This window comes from Tarenaya hassleriana, unplaced genomic scaffold (genome assembly GCF_000463585.1).
Source record: "Tarenaya hassleriana unplaced genomic scaffold, ASM46358v1 Cleome20, whole genome shotgun sequence".
NCBI classification, from domain to species: Eukaryota; Viridiplantae; Streptophyta; class Magnoliopsida; order Brassicales; family Cleomaceae; genus Tarenaya; species Tarenaya hassleriana.
Window position 1 is genome coordinate 440878 of NW_010965373.1, and position 19954 is coordinate 460831.

The 19954-nt window shown below is 36.9% G+C and overlaps 5 protein-coding genes across 7 annotated transcripts in view; 1 reads left to right on the forward strand and 4 right to left on the reverse strand.

The window, feature by feature from the left end:
* Positions 1-4356, forward strand: part of LOC104813497 (formin-like protein 20) — a 5524-nt gene extending 1168 nt beyond the window's left edge. For 2 of the 3 annotated variants that reach the window (XM_010541098.2, XM_010541099.2), the window contains 2 exons: positions 2323-3959; positions 4050-4356. In XM_010541098.2, the coding sequence (XP_010539400.1) occupies positions 2344-3927 (1584 nt within the window). In that variant the 5' untranslated portion in view covers positions 2323-2343 and the 3' untranslated portion in view covers positions 3928-3959; positions 4050-4356. Of the gene's footprint in view, positions 1-1920; positions 3960-4049 lie in introns of those variants that run through there. The other variant, XM_010541097.1, reaches the window with a different exon arrangement.
* A 915-nt stretch (positions 4357-5271) lies between these two features.
* On the reverse strand, positions 5272-6571 carry LOC104813499 (transmembrane protein 230-like). The gene is made up of 2 exons (XM_010541100.1): positions 6134-6571; positions 5272-5585 (listed from the first exon to the last, which is right to left on the reverse strand). Exons 1-2 carry the CDS (start codon positions 6321-6323, stop codon positions 5464-5466), a joined length of 312 nt encoding a protein of 103 aa, XP_010539402.1. The 5' UTR covers positions 6324-6571; the 3' UTR covers positions 5272-5463.
* A 143-nt stretch (positions 6572-6714) lies between these two features.
* LOC104813500 (coatomer subunit beta-1-like) lies at positions 6715-11518 on the reverse strand. The gene is made up of 5 exons (XM_010541101.1): positions 11412-11518; positions 8640-10703; positions 7804-8313; positions 7358-7443; positions 6715-7277 (listed from the first exon to the last, which is right to left on the reverse strand). The coding sequence occupies exons 2-5, from the start codon at positions 10695-10697 to the stop codon at positions 7076-7078; spliced, it is 2856 nt and encodes a 951-aa protein (XP_010539403.1). The 5' UTR covers positions 10698-10703; positions 11412-11518; the 3' UTR covers positions 6715-7075.
* A 2580-nt stretch (positions 11519-14098) lies between these two features.
* LOC104813501 (nucleolar and coiled-body phosphoprotein 1-like) lies at positions 14099-17044 on the reverse strand. Its single transcript, XM_010541103.1, has 7 exons — positions 16741-17044; positions 16325-16389; positions 15826-15866; positions 15049-15728; positions 14848-14931; positions 14688-14749; positions 14099-14415 (listed from the first exon to the last, which is right to left on the reverse strand). The coding sequence occupies exons 1-7, from the start codon at positions 16891-16893 to the stop codon at positions 14310-14312; spliced, it is 1191 nt and encodes a 396-aa protein (XP_010539405.1). The 5' UTR covers positions 16894-17044; the 3' UTR covers positions 14099-14309.
* Positions 17045-18727: 1683 nt separating this feature from the next.
* Positions 18728-19478, reverse strand: LOC104813502. The gene has a single exon (XM_010541104.1). It carries the CDS (start codon positions 19165-19167, stop codon positions 18964-18966), a length of 204 nt encoding a protein of 67 aa, XP_010539406.1. The 5' UTR covers positions 19168-19478; the 3' UTR covers positions 18728-18963.
* Between the last annotated feature and the right edge of the window lie 476 nt (positions 19479-19954).

Below are 19954 nucleotides of genomic sequence, written 5' to 3' on the forward strand. Positions count from 1 at the left end.
AGGGGGGGAGAACTTGAAAATAATTAATGGTGGCTGAGTGTACATCACTCTATCGATAAGGTGGAACGTTACACAACCCAAAATATATCGTGATTTATTCAATTAATATTTATCATGTCCACTTTTTTTTTCGGAATTTTATTATTTGTTAATCCAACTTTTCTATTGCGAGAAATAAGTATAAACGATATTCAAATTAATAAAGATACCCTTTAAGGGCAAAAATAATAATATAAAGAGGAGTCGGGATGCTTTGCTCCACTTTCTTTTTATGTTCGCTTTTCATTTCTCATGGCACCCTTTTGCCTCTTTCTTATAATATATATACATATATATATATATATATATATGAAAGGTTGTGATAAGTTATAATTCGAAAAGATATAATTAGTTAAATTACATTTCTTGAATTAAATAATTTTTGTTGAGATGTTATGTTACTATATCATCAATTATGCACCGATAACCCGTAAAATGCTATTCTCACGTATTTATGTAGGGGATAGAGAGTATTCTTAGTAATTATATCTACATATATCAGTTTGTAAATTAATATACATACAATAGTTTTATTTGGATAAATAGTAAACATATCCTATATTTTTCGTCCCTTGCGGCCCCAATCATTCACTTTTCACGTTTCCGAAAACTTTATAAAAAAACTATATTGTCTTTTATTCTAAATATATATTACTATGTTTCTAAGTGCTAATATTATTAATATCTCTAATATTTTCTTAAATCCGGGGTATTCATGAAAATGTTTAAACATAATTTTTAATTATATATATATATATGCATCATCTTAGTTTGGCAGAGTTTACAGCATCAATTATATTATATTATTTATATATATTGATAATATATATATATATATATATATATATGAACATTGAGCAGAACAGCACCAAATTCAACCTTTTTTCCTCTTTCAACACGTGATTTTTCTTTGGTATTATTATCTTATTCGTATGTTTCTCCCCAAAAGAAGGAAACTTCCTATAAATCTGCCCATTTGCTTCGAAGTATTGAACAATTAACTCGCTATAAAAAAAAATCTTAAAATAATAAATTTACATTTTTTCACCATTGCTTTGCATTTAGAATATAAATTTTATTTTAAAAAATATAATTATTTATTTAGTCTAAAATTTGTCATTTATTTTAGATACATGGAATTTTTAGAATTATATTTTATAATTCAAAACTTCAAAAATAATAAAAGTTTTGAATAATGTTCTCTTTACATATATCTATCATTTCTATATATATGTAATACAAAATTTATGTATGAATAACCTGCATGATTAGTGTTTGGTAAGCAATAACTATCCTTCTTCCGACGTTGCTTGCAAACAAGGATCATGTAAGATGTACTTTAATGGCAACCCTATCGACATTGTCTTTTTTTTTTTTTAATTAACTGGACTCGATCAATCATTTTTTGTTATATTATTCAACCGATTGATTGCGTTATTACAATCATGCAACACAACCGATTGATTTGATAATCGAATAACTTTATAATATGCATTTGTCAATACAAATAATTTGATATCTGTTCTTCATATACATATTGATTTGTCATAATATACGTGTGTAATATGTATAGTCAATAATACATTGTTTGCGAAATTAAATAAAAAAAATACTATTTATTTCAAATTTAAGAACATCCGATGTGATGTGACTTGCTATTTTATACTATTCTTTATTTTCTAAATATTACGACTTTGAACTATATTTGTCAAATCCAAATTTTAGGGATGTGTGTGTATATTCGTACGAAATAGAAAATTTATAAATCTTAAAATTCAATTGAAAACTTGTAAATCAAATTAATTAACTCGGTTGTTTTGTTTGAATTGAATTTTGTATGTATCTATTATTATTATTATTATTATTATTATTATTATAAGAACGACGAGACATTGTTCAATTCTCTGACAAGAATTCCCTTCCGTGTCATTATAATCTACGTTATTTCCGCTAATTAATAATTAATTAACGTTCTTAATCTCCGCATACATTATTAGTAATATATAAACCCGTATTTATCGATGTAAATCACATCATTTCTCCCGTCAACACCTCTCCCTCCCCCCCCTCTCTCTCTTCAAATTATCAGAAACCGTAACGATGGAACTGAACGGCGATCAGCCGCCGCTGGTGTGGTCACAATTTGAATCCGCCGAATATCGCCGCCGGAGATCGCCGGCTTCGGCGTTTTTCAGTCCGTCGGCGATCATTCTGACTTATACGATTGCTTTTCTTCTGATTTCAATCTTTATCCTTCCTCCTTTTCTCTCCATCACGTCTCAGATTCTCCGGCCAGTCTCCGTGATGAAGAGCTGGGACTCCATCAACGTATTCTTAGTCCTATTCGCGATTCTCTGCGGCGTTTTGGCCAGACAGAATGGCGACGGATCGCCGTCGTCGTTGCACGGCGGAGACGAGAGAGCTGTTACCGACGATTCGATGAACGCGGGCGAGGATGACAAAATCTCATCGCCGGTATCGGAACGGTGGTTTAGTGACGTGCACGCTGGTCATAGGCTGAAGATTCACGAGAGCGTGAGCAGCTCTGCTCCTTCGCCGGTCACCGGAACTGTACGGTTACGGCGGAGCAGTAGCTCGTATCCTGATCTGCGGCAAGGCTTTTTTGGTGACACTGTCGAACAACATTTCAGATTTTACGATGATTTTGAAATCAATAAGTACCGTTCGCCGGTGATCGCTAATTCGGACGGTTACGAATGGATTCAAAATCGCCGGAAAATTCAAATCGAGAAATCGGAACCCAAAGAAATCCCAGTGGATAAGTTTGAGGTGAGGCCTCCTACTCCACCGCGGGAACCACCGGCGCCTCGGCCTCCACAGCCACTGTCGGCTGAGGTTGTGCAGAAACCGAGAAGGGGGCATCGTTCGGTTAGAAGCCGAGCGACGCCGGAAAATGTGAGGCGCCGTGACACTGATTCCAATTCTACCAAATCTGAACAAGGGCCTCCACCGGCGCCGCCACCACCACCTCCACCGGCGCCTCCGCATCCTCCATTTACGCCTCCGAGGACGGCGTTGAGGAACGAAGCGGAGAGAAAGCAGGGGAAACTTGATCGAAGAAAGAGTAATGCAGCGAAAGAGATCAAAATGGTTTTAGCTTCTCTATATAACCAGAGGAAGAGGAAACTACAGAAAGCGAAGACCAAAAGAAACGAATATCCGGTGACGGAACCGCCGCATTACCAATCCAAGATTCCACCTCCGTCGCCGCCACCCCCTCCGCCGCCGCCGCCGCCGCGATCGTCACAGTCAGTGTTTTACGGATTATTCAGGAAGGGAAGTAAGAGTAAAAAGATTCACTCCGTTCCCGCGCCGCCTCCGCAACTACCACCTCCGTCATCGAGAACCTCCAAGAGAAAGATCCAATTGGATAGGCATTCACATCCTCCTCCTCCTCCACCTCCCGCTCCTCCGATGTCTCCACGACGGAGATCCGGCAAACCTCCGCGTCCAATCAAACCGACGAACTTCTACGAAGATAATTACGCCAACAGTGGCCGGGAATCTCCGTTGATACCAATTCCTCCACCCCCTCCCCCGCCGTTCAGGGTTCCACCGCTGAAGTTCGTGGTCCGTGGCGATTTTGCGAAGATACAGAGCAACCAGAGCTCGAGATGTAGCTCACCTGAGCGGGGGGAGGTGATCGATCTCGGATGGGGCCTTGAACTCACACAATCTGAAGGAGGCGATCGAATCGGACGGAGTGAAAATTCCGGTGGCCGGAGTTTCTGCCAAAGCCCCGACGTCAACACCAAAGCGGACAGCTTCATCGCCAGGCTCAGAGGCGAGTGGAGGCTCGAGAGTGTCCACCCCGTGGAGGAGAAGGAAACTGGGCTCCGGCCCAAGCCCAATATGAGACCCATTTAAAAAACGGCACGCAGTTCGCATCACACGGAGAGGTACGACAAGAGATTCGAGCATGTTCTTGTTCTGGTAAAAATCCATAGGATTCCAATTGTTTATTCATCGATGGTCTAACACAAACGCAGGTTTTCAACGTGAACGTACGGATAGTATCCGTGCAGATTTAGCAAAGCGTCGAGCACTAATCAGTCGGTACATTTTTTTTTACGGTTTAACCACTGAAGATCACAACTATCTTGTGTGTGTATTAAGATTTCTGAGGCTTAGGGGCAGAGTGAGTTGGCATCATGATGTATGTATCTACGTATTGATATATGTATGTCCTTAGTGATGTCGATGTGGATATAAGAGACGTGGTCTCTGACATTCTTTTGGAACTTTCTCTCATTGTACTGCAAATAGTGTTCCATTTTTTTTTTGTCTTTTCCTTGACTTCGAGATGTTTTTACTTACGTGTTTGTGTAGAGGATTTTGTTTGTTTAATGATTATTAATTTTCTTTTGTTTACTCTAAAAATTATAGAATAATATGTTTCCGGATATTTTCCTTTTAAATTCTGATTAATTTTGTTTGTATAATCATTATTCATTTTCTTTTGTTTACTCTTTTTTCTAATTTTTTTGGTCCGTTTTTCATATGTATTGATAACTCCAAATATTTTTCCAAGAACGATCAGTCTTTTCTTTTAAAATTTCTTGGTTTGTGTAACTAAGACTAAGAATGTTATGGTTTGGAGTTTCACTATTTTAATTATCTTCCTTAATTTTATAGATAAAGAAAATGGTTTATTTCCCATTAATTTTTTATCTGTCGCAAGTTTTCCGTTTTGTTTGTTTTAGTTTCGAATTTTTATTTGATAAATGATTTATTTAGTATTTGGTAAAAGGTTCATGGGCTTGGTAAAAAAATTTCCCCCGAGGGGTGTAAGAAGCCCACTTGGTCTTCTCTTTAAAATGGCTCACGCGCTCTTTTCTCAGAATTCTAAAAAAACGCTGATTTCGGTGGGATTCACGCGCTTCACCTGCGCGTACGATTTATTTACCTTATTTATGACCTTTTTTTTTACAACGTCCACGTTTTTTTGCAGCATTACTGCAAGTCTGTAAGGACATTTTTCCTCATTAAATTTGTTTTTACTGTACAATTATTGGGCTTTATTTAAGTGTGTGTGTATACATATGTTTACCGTAAGGATATGTTTTCTATTTTTAATGTAAATTAGAACCCATCAAAATACGTCTTTCTATTACGATATATCCTTTTGCCAATCCACCTGACTTTATATGGATAATACTCTCAAATTTAAAATTCCAAGCACCATTGAGTAAGCATATATGCCTTCAGCCGTGTATAATTTGTCTCACCGTATCTTTCATTATTTGAATTTAAAAAAAAAACTGTCTACACCACATTTCATGACACATGGATCAAGCCATACAGCAACACAAGCTTCGCTGCAACCATTGAGGAACTAATAATAAACAAGGTCAAGGCTTTGTACAGTAATGGTGGGGAGGTGCGTGTTCATATATCTGTTTGCTATACAGGAGGGATATTGGAAAAGGAGAAACCTTTATATCCCTTGTACGCGAAATAAGCTATCCGGGTGTAGTAGAAGCCTGGTATAAACAAAATGCAGCCAAGGATCGTGAAGAAAAGCCCTGGTTTCACCACATGGACAACGAACTGGTTAGAATCACAACCACCGACACCGTAATGAGAAATCAGCTCATTCCGGGGGAAAAATATTTGACCGCTTGCATCAGTCACCAGATAATGCTGCATTGCGAATCTTCCCGGTTTTCTATTTTCTTATGCTAGCATCAATTTTTATGGCCAGGTCTCTACATTCACACTCTTGAATGGGCTCCAATTAACAACGAACTAAGTGATTTGAGATAAAACATTTATGCAACAGGTCATTCAATCATTCATGAAATTGGGGGAAACCCTCAAATTTCCTTTTTCAGGCAACAATATTCAATGATATTTTCATACGAGATCGGAAACCAGGATCAATAAATACTAATTAACTTTCTGTCGATTTCTAACCAGCCAAACAGAAACCGACAAACCAACCAACCATAGAATCGCCACAGAAAAAATCGCAAGTTCAGATTTCTTCATACTTTTTTTTCTCAACAACCAAGAAGAAAATCAAACAGAAACGAGCAGCTAAGAAGAAAGCTAAAATCATCGAACAACGTACCGTGGGCGCGATCGCCACCGACTTTGTTGTAAGCCATGAGAACACCGGAGACGATGCCTAGGGTTCCGAACACGAGAAGCGCGACGGCGAGGGAGATCTCCTTGATCGGCGGTCGATTGTTGACGGTGTAAGACGTCCCCACCATGATGTCTTCGTCAGAAATGGAGAACGCGTGATCCACATACGCCATGGGAGCAGGGATTGAACACGCGATCAATGGCGTGATTTCTAGGGTTTCAAATGTTTTTGCTCACAGAGAAATTGAAGACTTTGGAGTTTGGACGAAGAATGAGACAACTGCGTGAGAGAGCGGTGAGGTCGTTGGACTATAATGTAAAGATGTCTTTGAAATTACGCTAGAGGCTGATTACAAGCGTGCCGTTTTCCGGTTTGAGAAACAGAAAGGGTGCCGCTTTATTGATGCGAGAGAAAACGTGGCGCTGTTTTGGGCTTTCCTGAAATATGGGTTTTTAACACTTCCAATGGGCCCGAATTGTCATGTGTAATATAGTTTCCAACGTTTAAACATATGTGGTGACCCACGAAATATTGAATGCCTGATAAATTTGTATGTAACATGATATCTCAAAACTAACAATCAATCAATATATATATAGATACATCGGTCCACATCTTCGACCTTAAAGAAATATTAAGGATTATTAAGACGAAAGGATAACAACTATAGCGAATCTCTTCAAATACACATGCATTTCACCCAAAAAAAAAAAAAAAATACCAAAAACCCATACAAGAGATAGAATAGAAAGGGTCAAAGGGCTTATGATTTAGTACTTGTAGGAGGATTGAGCCAAAAATCCCACGAAAATGGTCTAGCAAAAGAAAAAAAGGTTGGGGAGAGAGAGAGAGAGTACCTGTGGCTGAGAAGGAGAGAATGGTAATGTGTGTATGATTATTAAGTTGGATGGTAACATGAGCTACTTACTTACCTTTTTGCTTGAGGGTGATCTTGTCGCCAAGGCTAAGGGCAATCCCTTGGGTCTTGCTCCTTATCCGGATGTAACCACTCAGCTTTCCGTCCGTTTGTTTCTCCACACTCATGTTTACCAGAGCGTCCTCTCCAAACACGCTCTTCGCGTACAAGTTTGCTGCTAGGAACCCGCACTCTCCTTCCAATGCCGATCTGTTTTATGCCCATAAAAACCGAAACATAAATCACCGAGCATGCTCAAAGAAAGGGAGAGATGTTAGAAAGTGGCTTACGTTGCAGTGAGGCATTTCATGTTTGTTGATCTAATAATGTGATCAAGGAACTCTTTCTCGTCATCAATTGTTGTGTTTACAGCCACCTGCCATAATAAACCACAACAACAAGTTAATGCAAGATATATGTTCCACTTACACCACAAGAACTAGGGTTACTAGCTTTGCTTTTTTGTCATAAACAGATCTAACGAGAGCAACAGGCAAAAAATAGTTTCTACTAGAGCACTAATAAAGTTCAGTTGGTTACAGTTTTATGTGCTTTCATAAAACAGGTCAAAGGAACTTGGTAAATCTTATAAAACAGGATTTTTTACACACACACATATATCATATTTCAGCAGAAGCCAAAAAGCTCATAGGTAAAATCAGAAGATATCAAGCAAGGAGTTCATCGCATCCAATCGAGGCCTAACAAAGTTAAGAAGGAGAGGCGGAACGATTACCTTGTTTTCCCATTCAAACTCTGCCCACATGGTCCTGAAAGCAGCATCGGAACAAGCAGCAGGAGAGATATAGTCCATGATATCAATGTGAATATCGCTAAGGACCACAACCGTCCGCTCCATGACATTTGAAGTCTCGTATACAATGTTCCCAAATATGACCCCTGTCTCAGTTGACGACACCTTGATGTTTGCTTTTATCTGCTTACTCTTTTCGGGTGCCAGAGTGTAATTCTGAGGACGCTCCACTAGCTTCAAGTCACCCATGGTGGCCAACTCCAAGCACAAATTCTGGAGGGTTTCTTTGGTTCGGTTGATAACCGTCACATCAAGGACGATATCATAGTGATGGACTGTCACATATGCTTCAGCATACACTGGGTCGCTGAACCCTGTGAGTTGAAGGATTCGGTTGAGTTTGTTTGCATCATTCTCATCCCTAGTGAACTCTCCTGTTGCACGTTTTAAATCGTCTTGCACCTGGTCTTCCAATTCAAGTTGACTCATACCCTGAAAAATACTTATCGTAAGTATGTTTAATCGATATTCCGAAAGAATCACATATCTAATAGCGATATAGAGATCTGTATTGGCAACCAAAAAAAAAAAGGTGAAGCAGAGGGAAATTGCAGAAAATTGTTGTAATCTCAGATCGACCAAGTAGAGAATTAGTTGAGATCTTATAAGCCGATGAGAACTCTTAAAGGGACTGAGGACCAATGAAGGAGTAATTGGTCTGTCTCTAATATGGATGGGTTGTTATCCATTTGTGGATCTTTCGCTCTAGTGTGCAGAGCAGTAAATATAAAAGGTGAGCAATAACGGGGTGTTGTTACCTTCCGGCTTTTCAGATGAAAGAAGTCAATGAGATCATCAGGTTGAGCATGAGATATTTGGGACTTTGCCTTAAGTTCCTCCAATTCTTGTTGCTGTTTCTCAGAGAGCATTTTGACAAAGCTCTGGCGGCAGGACTCGAGCCATATCTTCTTCACTTCATCATCCCTATGGCATAGCAATTTTATGCATAACACAATCCTCTCATAAGAGTCATTGTCAATTGGGTTCGGAACAGCAGGAGACTGCCCTAATTGAAGCATAGAGACCATGATCAGCAAAGCTTGTGTTGTCGCCTTGTTCACTTCAGTTTTGGATGGCTGCACCTCCTCCAACCTAAGAACAAGCTTTGTCAGTGTGCAAGCAACCACAGCTCCCAGGAAAAAGTCCCCGCTTAAGATAAGAGGTCTCAAGTTTCCAGAAGCAGATGATCCATGGACAACGGAAGGGAGGGAAACGGTTTCAGAGGCAGCACTTTGGGTAGCATAAGTTCCATCAGCAAGAATGGCAGGTCTTCGAGAGGAAACTGCAGCTGCAGGGTTCTGATGACTCTTGTTTGAGGAGTCGGTAGATTCTGCTTCCTCAGAGACAGAGTAAAATGGCATATCACCTAGGCACTGCTTTATGGTCGTTATGCTGCTCTCAACTTCAGAAAGTGATAAGCAATACTCCCCGATAATCCAAAGTGCACAGGGGAAGACCTTTGCACCACGAATCTGATAGAACGTGTCCAACAACCGGGTGATGATCGAAACTCTTAATTTGGGATTTGTTTCTATTATCTCTCTAACAAAAACAGCCACGTCAAGGGCTGAAGCCACATTGCTGTCCCCCAAGAAATCCATCAAAAGATGGACCACCGTGCTTGCAACTTCAGGGAACTTCACTGCACAAGCATGAATGGCTTGAATAAGCATCTGTCTATATTCTCCGTTCTTCTCAAGCTCTCCGCTTTGTGTCTTCATAACTTCTTTCTTCAGAGTTTGAACTACCTCATTGACATTCCGAGGGGTAACCAGTTCAAGAACAATATCAAGTGTCTTCCTGCGGATGTCGAGATTAGGACTAGAGAGTGCTCTGAGTACATCCATGACCAACTCAACCATGATATCCCTGTGGGATGACTTGAGCTCATTCAACCTATCAAGCACGATAAGCTTCACATTGTTGTCACTCTGGGAAAGAAGAAGTTGGCAGTAGGTGTTGGCGGCAGCTCTGATAGCAGTAGGGGCAGACGACAGAGAAACAAGTGTCCCAGCACATTCATAAATAACTGCAGCTGAAGGGGCAATTAACAGAGCAATGATGATCTTAATATACTTCCCCTTTTCTGCTGGATTATTCCTACACACCTTTCGGATCAACTCCAGAACCACCATCTGGAGCATTTCATTCCACTCAGAAACCTTGTCAACATTAGTCAGAAGATAATTAACCGCCCGGTCTTGAGCACAATTGAAGAGCATAAGGAATATGTTCCGCTTGGCCGAGGGATCTTGTTCCGTTGCCAGAACTTTCTCAACCATTTCAGGTGCATCTACCAGGAGCTGTTCACCTTGAGGGAGCTTATATATTGACATAATAGCCAGAATTGCATTCCTACGAACAAATGGATGGCGATGCTCCAGATTTTGTAATACAGATGGAATCAACGGCTCTATTATTTCTGTCTCATTCAACCGGCAGAGGAACCTCAACGTTACTCCACGGATGTACTCGTTTGGATGCTGAAGGTTGTTCCTCAGGTTCTGACATATCAAAATCATTTCAGGCAGCACCTTCCCTTTAGCATCAGTTTTATCGATTATCTCCAGGTACAGCAGCAGCAGCTTCTGGATCGTGTGGTCCTCGGAAGGTAACACATATCTGATAATAGTGATGAAAAGCTGAGGCAGGGTTTCACCATTCAGCAAAAGCATGACCGCCTTCTTCATGGCGTCGATCTTTGCAGGTAGATCACTCCCTTCGAGGGCTTCTTTGATCTCATTTGCAACTGCTGGAGCGCCTTTTTCATAGTGAATGAGCAAAGTACACGATTTCTCCTTACTCGCTTTCTCCATCTTTTCCTGTTTTGCGCAAAAGATGAAGGAACACCCAAATAAAGAATCGATCGAATCAAATAAAAAACCCAAATAATGCGAAGTAAAAAGAAGCCAAACAACACATCAAAGTAAAGAGTAACAAAACCAAAATTATAACTCTCACATCCACTTAACCAAAAAACGACACTGTTGAGGCACAGGTCTCTGAGGAGTGAGAGAAACATGCGTATTTCGAGTAACAATTCCTAGTGTTCGATGTCCGGGTTGCCGACTAATAGGGTTTCAACAGATTCATCACTACCTCCAAACCTCAATTTCTACGACCCAACCTCAATTTCCAACCAGTTAAGAGCAAAATGAATTTGGCATACATTTCAAATCAAGGTTCCTTTCTGAACACTGGCAACAATATCTATGGATTTCTAAACCCGATCCGCTAAAAAATTAAAAAAAAAAACTACAAAAATACATCAAATCCATCCAACAAGCAAAAATCCGACGGGAACTGGAGAACCGAGCATCAACTCCCCAACAATGCTAGATTCAGATGAAGTAAAATCCCGGTAACTACCATGCGACGGTCCAAAAGATTCCGATCTAAAAAAGCGCAATGACGAGCGAATCTGGGAAATGGCGAACCAACCGGACCGTGAGGGGCCGATCACGGAGAATCCGCCGGAGGAAGAAAATGAAAATGGAATGCAAAGAAGGAGAAGAAGGAAGAAGACCTACCGGTGAGGGTCGTCAGAAAGAGAAGAGAAGAGAAGAGGTGCCTTCTTCGGCCGTCGGGTTTACAGATTTGGATCTCGGGAATAATTTTTTTTTATGTCAAATGTTTAACTGTCGTTGATTCCACGGCCTATATCGGCAGCAGCTAAATTTTTGTTTTTTTATTGGGACAAACCCAAAAAAAATTCATGTGTTTTATTTACACCAAAAAAAATTTCTACTTAAAATTCATCATAAAAAATATCAACTATTAATTTTAAACAAAAAATGTCATTAACTATATAAATTTTTTAAAAATAATTTTTCACTTTAAATTTGTTATAAAAAATCATCAATTATTAATTTTAATAAAAAAAACTTTATTTATTAAAATATAAAAAGTGTATATTAATATTAATAGATTATAAATTGAGTATATTTTATTGGTTATAAATATTATATTTAGAATTTTATTATATATTATTATTATAGAGATTGCAAATTATCATTTTAATTTTTTTACAGATTTATAAAATAATTTTAATAAAAAAATCATCAACTATTTTAAAATTTTAAAATACATTCTATTTTAAATATACAAACCTATAACCAATAAAATGTATTCAATTTACAACCTATCAAATAGTAACATATAAGAAAATTTTAAATTTCATATTTACAACCAATAAAATATAATAAATTTTAAATGTAACATTTGTATACAAATTTATTATATAAAGATTGATATTTATAAATATTTATATAAATTTTAAATATTATGATATAATAAATTTACATAAATATTATGTTTTATTGTGATTTTTAGAATTATATAATTTATATATGTTTTTTATTTAAATTTTTATAATAAATTTTAAAACAAATATTTTGTAGATAGATGATTAATTTTTTTATAAAAATTAATAATTGATAATTTTTTTATAACAAATTTAAAGTGAAAGATTTTTAAAAAAAATTTATATAGTTAATGATTTTTTTGTTCAAAATTAATAGTTGATGATTTTTTATGATGAATTTTAAGTAGAAGATTTTGTTAGGGAAAGTAGAAAACTTGGAGATTTTTTTTTAGTTTTTGCCTTTTTTATTCAGTAATTTAATTTACATAATTCTGGCGTCGTTATTTTTTTTATTTCATGAATTCCTATTATTGTTTAATTACCTTCTTAATTTTCTGATTATTTTACGTATAAATGGTCTTTTCCTCATGAAGTGAGCCAAATAAAATTACAGATTTACCCCTTTTTTGAATGTAATTCGGCTTAATCGAGCCTGGATTTGCGAGACACATTAATATAATTGGGCCGAATATAATTGGGCTTAATCGACACATTTTGCTGTTGTCACTAAAAGACAGATTTACCCCTTTTTCCTTGGATGAGATGAAGACGAGAGTTGGTGACTACTCCTTTTTCCTTGGAGTATTTCTATTATTAACCGAATAACCGAACCAAACCGAATGGAATAAGACATAACTGTACCCAAACCGAATCTGACAGTAAAATCGAATGGTTATGATTTCTTTAAATTCGAAAAATCCGAAACCGAACCGAACCGAATAAAAAAAAATCGAAAAAACCGATAATTTCTTTTAAAAAATAAAATTTTTACTGAAACCGAACCGAACCAAATCAAATTTTATATAAAAACCGAATGATTATAGTTTTTCTATAATCGAAATAATCGAACCCGAATATAATCAAACCGATCCGAAACCCAAAATAGCCACCCTTATATTAGGTCTATTGGGATATCCCAAATTTTCGGTTATCTAAATTCGCATTCGATACGATTCATAGAGCCGTATACTAAGCCTGACTGACGCATACGGGGTCGACTGGTTGCACCGCCGCCACCCGCAAACGGAGCGGTTGCGATTTCTGGCGATTGCGGGCGATTGAAAAACTGACTGATTGAACCGCAACCAACCACAACCGCAACCAAACTTGTGTTTTCTAATCGCAACTTTTAACTTGCGTTTTGGTAGCGGTTTCCAGCGTTTTGACAAAAAAACTAAAATATTTTTATTAGAAATTATATAAAACCTTAATATATATATTGGTGATGATTTTGTTCAGTGTTATGATTTGATATTATTTTTTAGTATTATATTTTAATAAAAAAAATACAATAGTATAATTTTTAGATTTAATAATGATTATTTTTAATAATTTTTATAATAAAATTATTTTTTTTCTCAAAATAAATTAAATTGATAATATTTCTATTTTAAATTTATTATTTAATTATTATAAATTTAGTAAATAATTTTTATCAAATGATACGAAAAATTTAATTAAAATTATTATAAAAATTATTTTTAAATAAAATTTTTTTTGACAATTTATATCAAAACGCAACTACAACCGTAATGAACCATTCACTTTTAACTGTAACCACCTGCAATCGCTACCAACAGCAACTTCTCAACCAGTCAGTACTAATCATTTATAATCGCTATCAAACGTTCTGAAAACGCTGTCACCCGCAACCGCAACCGCTGCGATATAACCAATCGGACCCTACATATAACTAGGCGAACTGTAAAGTGGAGATTACAGAAAAAGGCTAATACAAAATATAATTCAAGATTTCAATAGTCATATCGACACCCTCGATTTTTTTTTTGTGGAGATTCTCATGTGTGTATATTTATCTAACTTCTCTTACATTAACCCGAAGCGGGAACTGCGTGGAATTTAATGTGATCCGATTTTATATTTTTATATAAGAGCAAAACCCAACAATGTTCTCAACAGCGAGAATCAGAATGTTACACCAAAATTTGACCCTTTTTTTTTAACCTCTTCTTGCTTTCTTTGGAATTTAATTCAATGGGTTTCAATATAGAGACAGAGACAGATCAAATTAAAACGAGAATAATGATCGATCATTCCACATTGGTCATTCTTCGTCTGAGTAATCGAACTTTACCGAATGTGACTGCAGATCGATCTGCCCTCCCCTGTAGCTTCCCCGCTTCTTCTTCGTCTTCTCGTGCCGGAAACCCCTTCAAAACAATGAACAAAATCTCGTAAAGAAGTCGTAGAGAATAATACGCCGGGACCATTACAACATTATGCTGTTTGCGGGTTATATATAACATGCTCTTCCCTTGCATAAAACTGACCAACGGCCTTAATCATATGGTTATGTGACACTAAAACTAGACTCATACACTCAGCTCTTGTCTGGCTCAGCTTATAAAGAATATGGTTTGTTCGGACAGTTGCCAAAATAGGAAAATTGTTTTATTTTATGTCAAAAGGCTTAGGAGCTTACTTTCCCCTGACTTGTCCGAGAACCTCTTGGGCTTTGGCACCATAGCCGGAATCTGCACCATCCTGCAAGAACACAACAGACAAAAGAACCAACTTCAATGGGGGATTGCTAAGAAAACGGAAGATCTCCAACAAAAAACTTAATGGGAATGATCAGATACCTTTGCCCAATAGGAGTTGTCTTTAAGCCTCTCGTCGATGAATTCAACTTCTTCAACATTCACTCTCTGGAACGGTTTCTTTGGCTGCAAATTGTACAGGTATTTCAGAACAAGATCTATACTTGGGTTTAGTTTTACTTGGGAACGGTTTCGTTGGCTGCAACTTCTTCATCGTACATTTATTACAGGAGGAGCAATTACCTCTAATGAGCCATTGATCTGCTTCTTTCCTGACTTCTGATTTGCTGATTTTGCTCCGGAATTTTCAACATTCCCATTTTCCGGAACGTCAGGCTGTTTTGCGGGTGTTTTCTGAACACTGTTGACGTCTATGTTATCATCCTTCTTCCTACGTTTCGATTCGTCATCTTCCTTATCATCCCTTGTTAGCTCATTTTCTTCTTCCTTCTCTGGTCTTTTCCTTTTCTTGGAAACCTTCTCCGCCTCATTCTCTGCATGAGTTTTATCATCATCTAGAGATTCTGAGACTCCAGATTTCGACTTCTTCTTCGTCTTCCTTTTATTTTTCTGTCCCTCTCCCATCTCAACATCAGTCTCTTTCTTGTTCTCGGATGATCCATCTTTGACCATCTCCTCAGTTACCTCAGATTTCGATTCCTTCTTTTTAAATTTTTTGTCTTTTTCTCCTTTCTCTGCATCTTCATGTGTATCTTTTGATTCTTCAGCAGTGCTAGAGTCACAGTTCGTTGGTTCTTCTACCTTGACATCAGTTTCTTTCTTGTTCTTAGATGACCCACCTTTGTTCTTCCCCTGAATTACGTCTGACTTCGGTTCCTTCTTTTTCTTCTTTTTTTCCTTTTTTCCTTTGGCGTGATCATCTGAGGAATTTTCCACTTCCTTTTTGGCATGAGTCTGTATGTCTGGGAAAACATTAAACGCAGTTTGAGACATGACTTTAATGAATACATCAGAATAAACGAGCGATTAATTGCCCTATATGATGAATTTTATCCATACCTTCAGTCTTCTGTTTGATTGAATCCCCAGCTTCATGCTCCCTGCAAAAACAGAGAATGAGAAAAGGGATTCAGAAAGCGCAACATGAGAACCAGAACACTGGCATAATAAATTTTCAGGAAAAAAGAGAGAAGCGATTCATCGTCTAAGCCATCATACAAAATTCACCGAAAATTTATGATATGATCTGCTAATATGACCATTACAATAGCATGGACGAAATCGGACCAGAAATCTCAGAGTGACTGATGCATGATGAATTTCGTAGCCAGAGCAATGACAAACGACTTGACAAAATACGAACTAGCGGTAATTTTAGCATGAACAATATCCTAATCAGAAACACGGAATAGCATATACCCAAAATGGAGACAGGCACAATAGCACAACAAGAACACCTTCCGCGCGCCAAGTTACTAGAATCACACCACAAGGCAGCAAGCACACTTTACATAAGGAGGGTGAGGGATACAAAATAGAAAATGGTTTCTCAACTGACCTCTTCTTCAGATACTCGAGGTAAATTTCCTCTAGATCTGGTAAACTACTGTCCAAATCCTGTTTCTGCGACAGCATAAGACAAAAGGGAGATGCGTGTAAGAACTCTTGCTTTGCTAACGAAGGAACCTTCCTCAATTGACGTCTCTCAAATCAATCATCAACCATCGTTGATTTCAACACCTAGGTTAATGTAAAACCTTACATAATAGCTGCACTACATACACACAGATAGCATCGATTCAAAGGAACTTGTGAGACTAAACAGTTTCCCGACCTAATAAGAGCCCATCTCGAACAACTCTTGGACCAATGCATCGAAAGAACAGATGGGAACCGATGCACCGATAGGCGAAACTTTCACTCCAGTGCATTCGTGGGAATCAGACCGAAAGTAAAGTTAGTAAACGTACAAACCTCAATTTCAGCTTCGGAGAGGAATTTCTTCAAGCATTTGGAAAACCCGCATCGGTCGAGGTGCTGAGCAATCGAACGGAGAAGAATAACCTTCTGATCAGGTTTCAAATTGAGGGATGTGCTCTCTTCCTCACCAGCTTCCTTATTCCCCATATCAGGTGTCGATAGCAAAACTTGACGAGGCTTCAGAGCAAGAAGGGCAGCGTTAAAGGTCTTCTTCGAGGAATGCTCAGCTGCTAGGGTCTCGGCTCCGATTTGAGCTCGAAGAAAATTGCTTGGAAACCCGAGGCAAATAAATCCGTCGAAGAACAAGGGTTTAAGGAGTATTAGGGTTTGCCCTGATGTGCAACTAAATAAAACCCGACCCGATTTCTTAAGGCAGACCCGACCCAATGAAATAAATATGGGTATGGGTCATATACATACACCATACGATACTATAATTTGTTTTTGGGTTTCGAATTTTCTTATTCGTCATTGATCAAAACCCAAGACTGAGCCCTACCAATAATGTATGGGCTGGATTCATAATAATGAATATATTTTTCTAATTAATTATGTTGGTTATAATTTTTTTATATCGAAAATTACTTTATGTATCCATATCCTTTGTATATATACGTCATCATATTTATATATATAGACTCATATATATATATATATCCATCTTATTTATTTGACAATTAAAGAATATCTATCAATCTTTTTTCTTTTATATATTTTTCAAAAAAGGAAAAATTCAAAAATAATACATAAACTTCTCAATTTTCACAAAATAAAATCTAAATTCTATTTTTTATCAAATAAAACTTTAACTTCATTTTTCAATCAAAAATAAATTTAAACTTTATAATTTTTATCGTTTTTAAATCTATTACTGATATGTGAATGATGATATATCAAATATGATTAAAATATTGACTTGCCATGTAGACGGTAGAATGTGGGAATGCTACATCAGATTTAAAAATGATAAAAAAAAATTATAATATTCGAATTTATTTTTTATTAAAAATTAAAATTAAGGTTTTATTTGATGAGAAAGAATTTTTTATTTTATTTTGATATTTAAAAAAAAAAAAGGAGAAGCAAACAGTTTCTGATCATGGCAACAGACCACTGACTAGTGACTGCTGATGATTTCGATGCCCTCACATGTGACCGAATCAGCTGTGATCTTTTTTTTAGATATGTATTATATTATAACAAGTGACGAGCAATATTTATTACATCATTAAATGCGATTATAATTTATTTATATATATATATATATTAAATTATTTAAAAAAAATCGATATCATACATCAGATTCGGACCCAATTAAAAAGAATATCCTCTCCCCGTTCCCCCCGCCTAACTCCTTCTAAGACATTGTATGTGTCCATCAAACCTTGTAATTAACGACCTCAATTCTGCAATAACAAAATACAAACGAATTATGGGTTATGGCCTTTTAATAATACATTTTTATGGATATATCATTATGAAATCCTTAAATAATTGCACTGCCTTGCAAAAATAATGGGACCATAAATCTTATTACCAGGTTTATATTTTTATAACCTCGATTTTTAACTATTATAATTACTATTAATTCGAAAGAAAATGGAGATTTGTTTAAAAATGTATGGTAGATAAACTACCCTCCTACACATTGCATATAAGAGGAAAAGTTTACATTTTTTTTATAATTCGAAATTTTTTATAATTCAAAAGTTTATTATATTTTCGATTCAATTACATTTCCAAAAAAAAACCCGAGAAATATAGATGAATATTCCTCCTTAAATGGAGATTCAAATTCGCATTGAGAAACAAAATTTACCTCATTTTTTACCAATTAAACCATCCAATATTACACAAATAAAACGCACTTTGCTTCAAAAGAGAAAAGTACAAATACTAACTAAAAAAATTAAATAAATCATAAGATTAACCATAATGACAATGGTTGCAAACCATGCATGAAAATTATAAGGGTCCACAGTAAACGAATTAACATTTATTTGAACCGACTTTAAGGACCCCACAAATAATAAAACAAAAACAAATGTTAAAAGTACATCAGAGATAATAACCCGGAAAAGGGTTGCAAACCATGCCGGTTTTTACGGCAGAGATCATGGCCGCACTAAACCAGAACCGGTACAAGAGGTAAACCGGTATACATCATTAGCGATTTTGCCATGAGAGTTAAGAAATCAAGGAACAGTTTCAGAAATTTCAGTGATACAGAACCAGACGACGATCGCAAGAAGAACAGATATATTTCCTCTTGATCCTGAAACAGAGGGGAACGAGACAGAACATCCATTTGCTCTCGACGTCGAGTGCATGCACTTTACCGCCGCAGTACGGACACGATCCTGGAGCTTGTTGTCTTCCCAGTTCTGTCTGTTCTTCATCGCACAAGCAGAGCAGACACATTGTGTTCCCTGTGATCTGAATTTTTTTTTTACCAAGAAAAATCCCGTTTCGATTTTTTTTTTCTCCCGGGAAGTTGCTATTGATTCTTTCGCGGGTTCTCTTTCAAAGTTTCTCTTTGGACGGAAGGAGGCGATGAGAAAATTCTCGCGTGGGCCGGGCTTGAAGGTATTTTCCAGGAAAATCGCAGTTTTTTCTCTTTCTGACTGTTCTCCTTCAGAGTCTTCCCTTCCGAAGCTCGGGTTTCTCTTTGGTCAATGAGAAAATTCTCCGGGGGGGCTGCGGATCTGGTTTGGTTGCTGAGAAAATTTTCTGTGCCTCGGAAAGCGATGAGAGAAAATGCGGTGAAGAGGGTATTTATAGACGACGACGACGCAAGTAGGCGGCGTCGTTTCTGAGGTTTTACTTTTAAGTTTTAACCTCCTTTTTTTTACTATTTACCGTTTCTGACTCGATTGTAAGTCAAACACGGTCAAAAATCTCATGTTTCAAAAAGACAAAATAGATAAATACGAGGAAAAGAGTATTCTGGATTTTGTAAAAAAAAAAGAGTATTCTGGAATATTCTTTGATTAAGATTTTAACATAACCTTTGATTAAGATTTAATCAAATCCAATAATCCAAGAGACGGAAAAAGTTATTTCCCAAACTCATTTGTTAATTTTTTTTCGTGTTTTAAGTTATAACTATAATATATTTTGAAAACGAAATTGAATTGAACATTCACATAAAATTAAGACCAGAATAAATGAAAATAATTGAAATTTAACCGTGATTAAGATTTTTATT

Bases quoted from the DNA above. Each gene is read 5' to 3' on its own strand.
- LOC104813499 (XM_010541100.1), bottom strand. From the start codon at position 6,323: ATGGCGTATGTGGATCACGCGTTCTCCATTTCTGACGAAGACATCATG. The intron at 5,586-6,133 runs GTACGTTGTTCG...TGGTGAAACCAG, and splicing joins CGGTGGCGATCGCGCCCACG to GGCTTTTCTTCACGATCCTT.
- LOC104813500 (XM_010541101.1), bottom strand. From the start codon at position 10,697: ATGGAGAAAGCGAGTAAGGAGAAATCGTGTACTTTGCTCATTCACTAT. The intron at 8,314-8,639 runs GTAACAACACCC...AGTATTTTTCAG, and splicing joins TTCATCTGAAAAGCCGGAAG to GGTATGAGTCAACTTGAATT. The intron at 7,278-7,357 runs GTAAGCCACTTT...GGCATAAAACAG, and splicing joins ATGAAATGCCTCACTGCAAC to ATCGGCATTGGAAGGAGAGT.
- LOC104813501 (XM_010541103.1), bottom strand. From the start codon at position 16,893: ATGGGGAATAAGGAAGCTGGTGAGGAAGAGAGCACATCCCTCAATTTG. The intron at 16,390-16,740 runs GTTTGTACGTTT...ATGCTGTCGCAG, and splicing joins TCTCCGAAGCTGAAATTGAG to AAACAGGATTTGGACAGTAG. The intron at 14,750-14,847 runs GTATCTGATCAT...GTGTTCTTGCAG, and splicing joins ACAACTCCTATTGGGCAAAG to GATGGTGCAGATTCCGGCTA.
- LOC104813502 (XM_010541104.1), bottom strand. From the start codon at position 19,167: ATGTGTCTGCTCTGCTTGTGCGATGAAGAACAGACAGAACTGGGAAGA.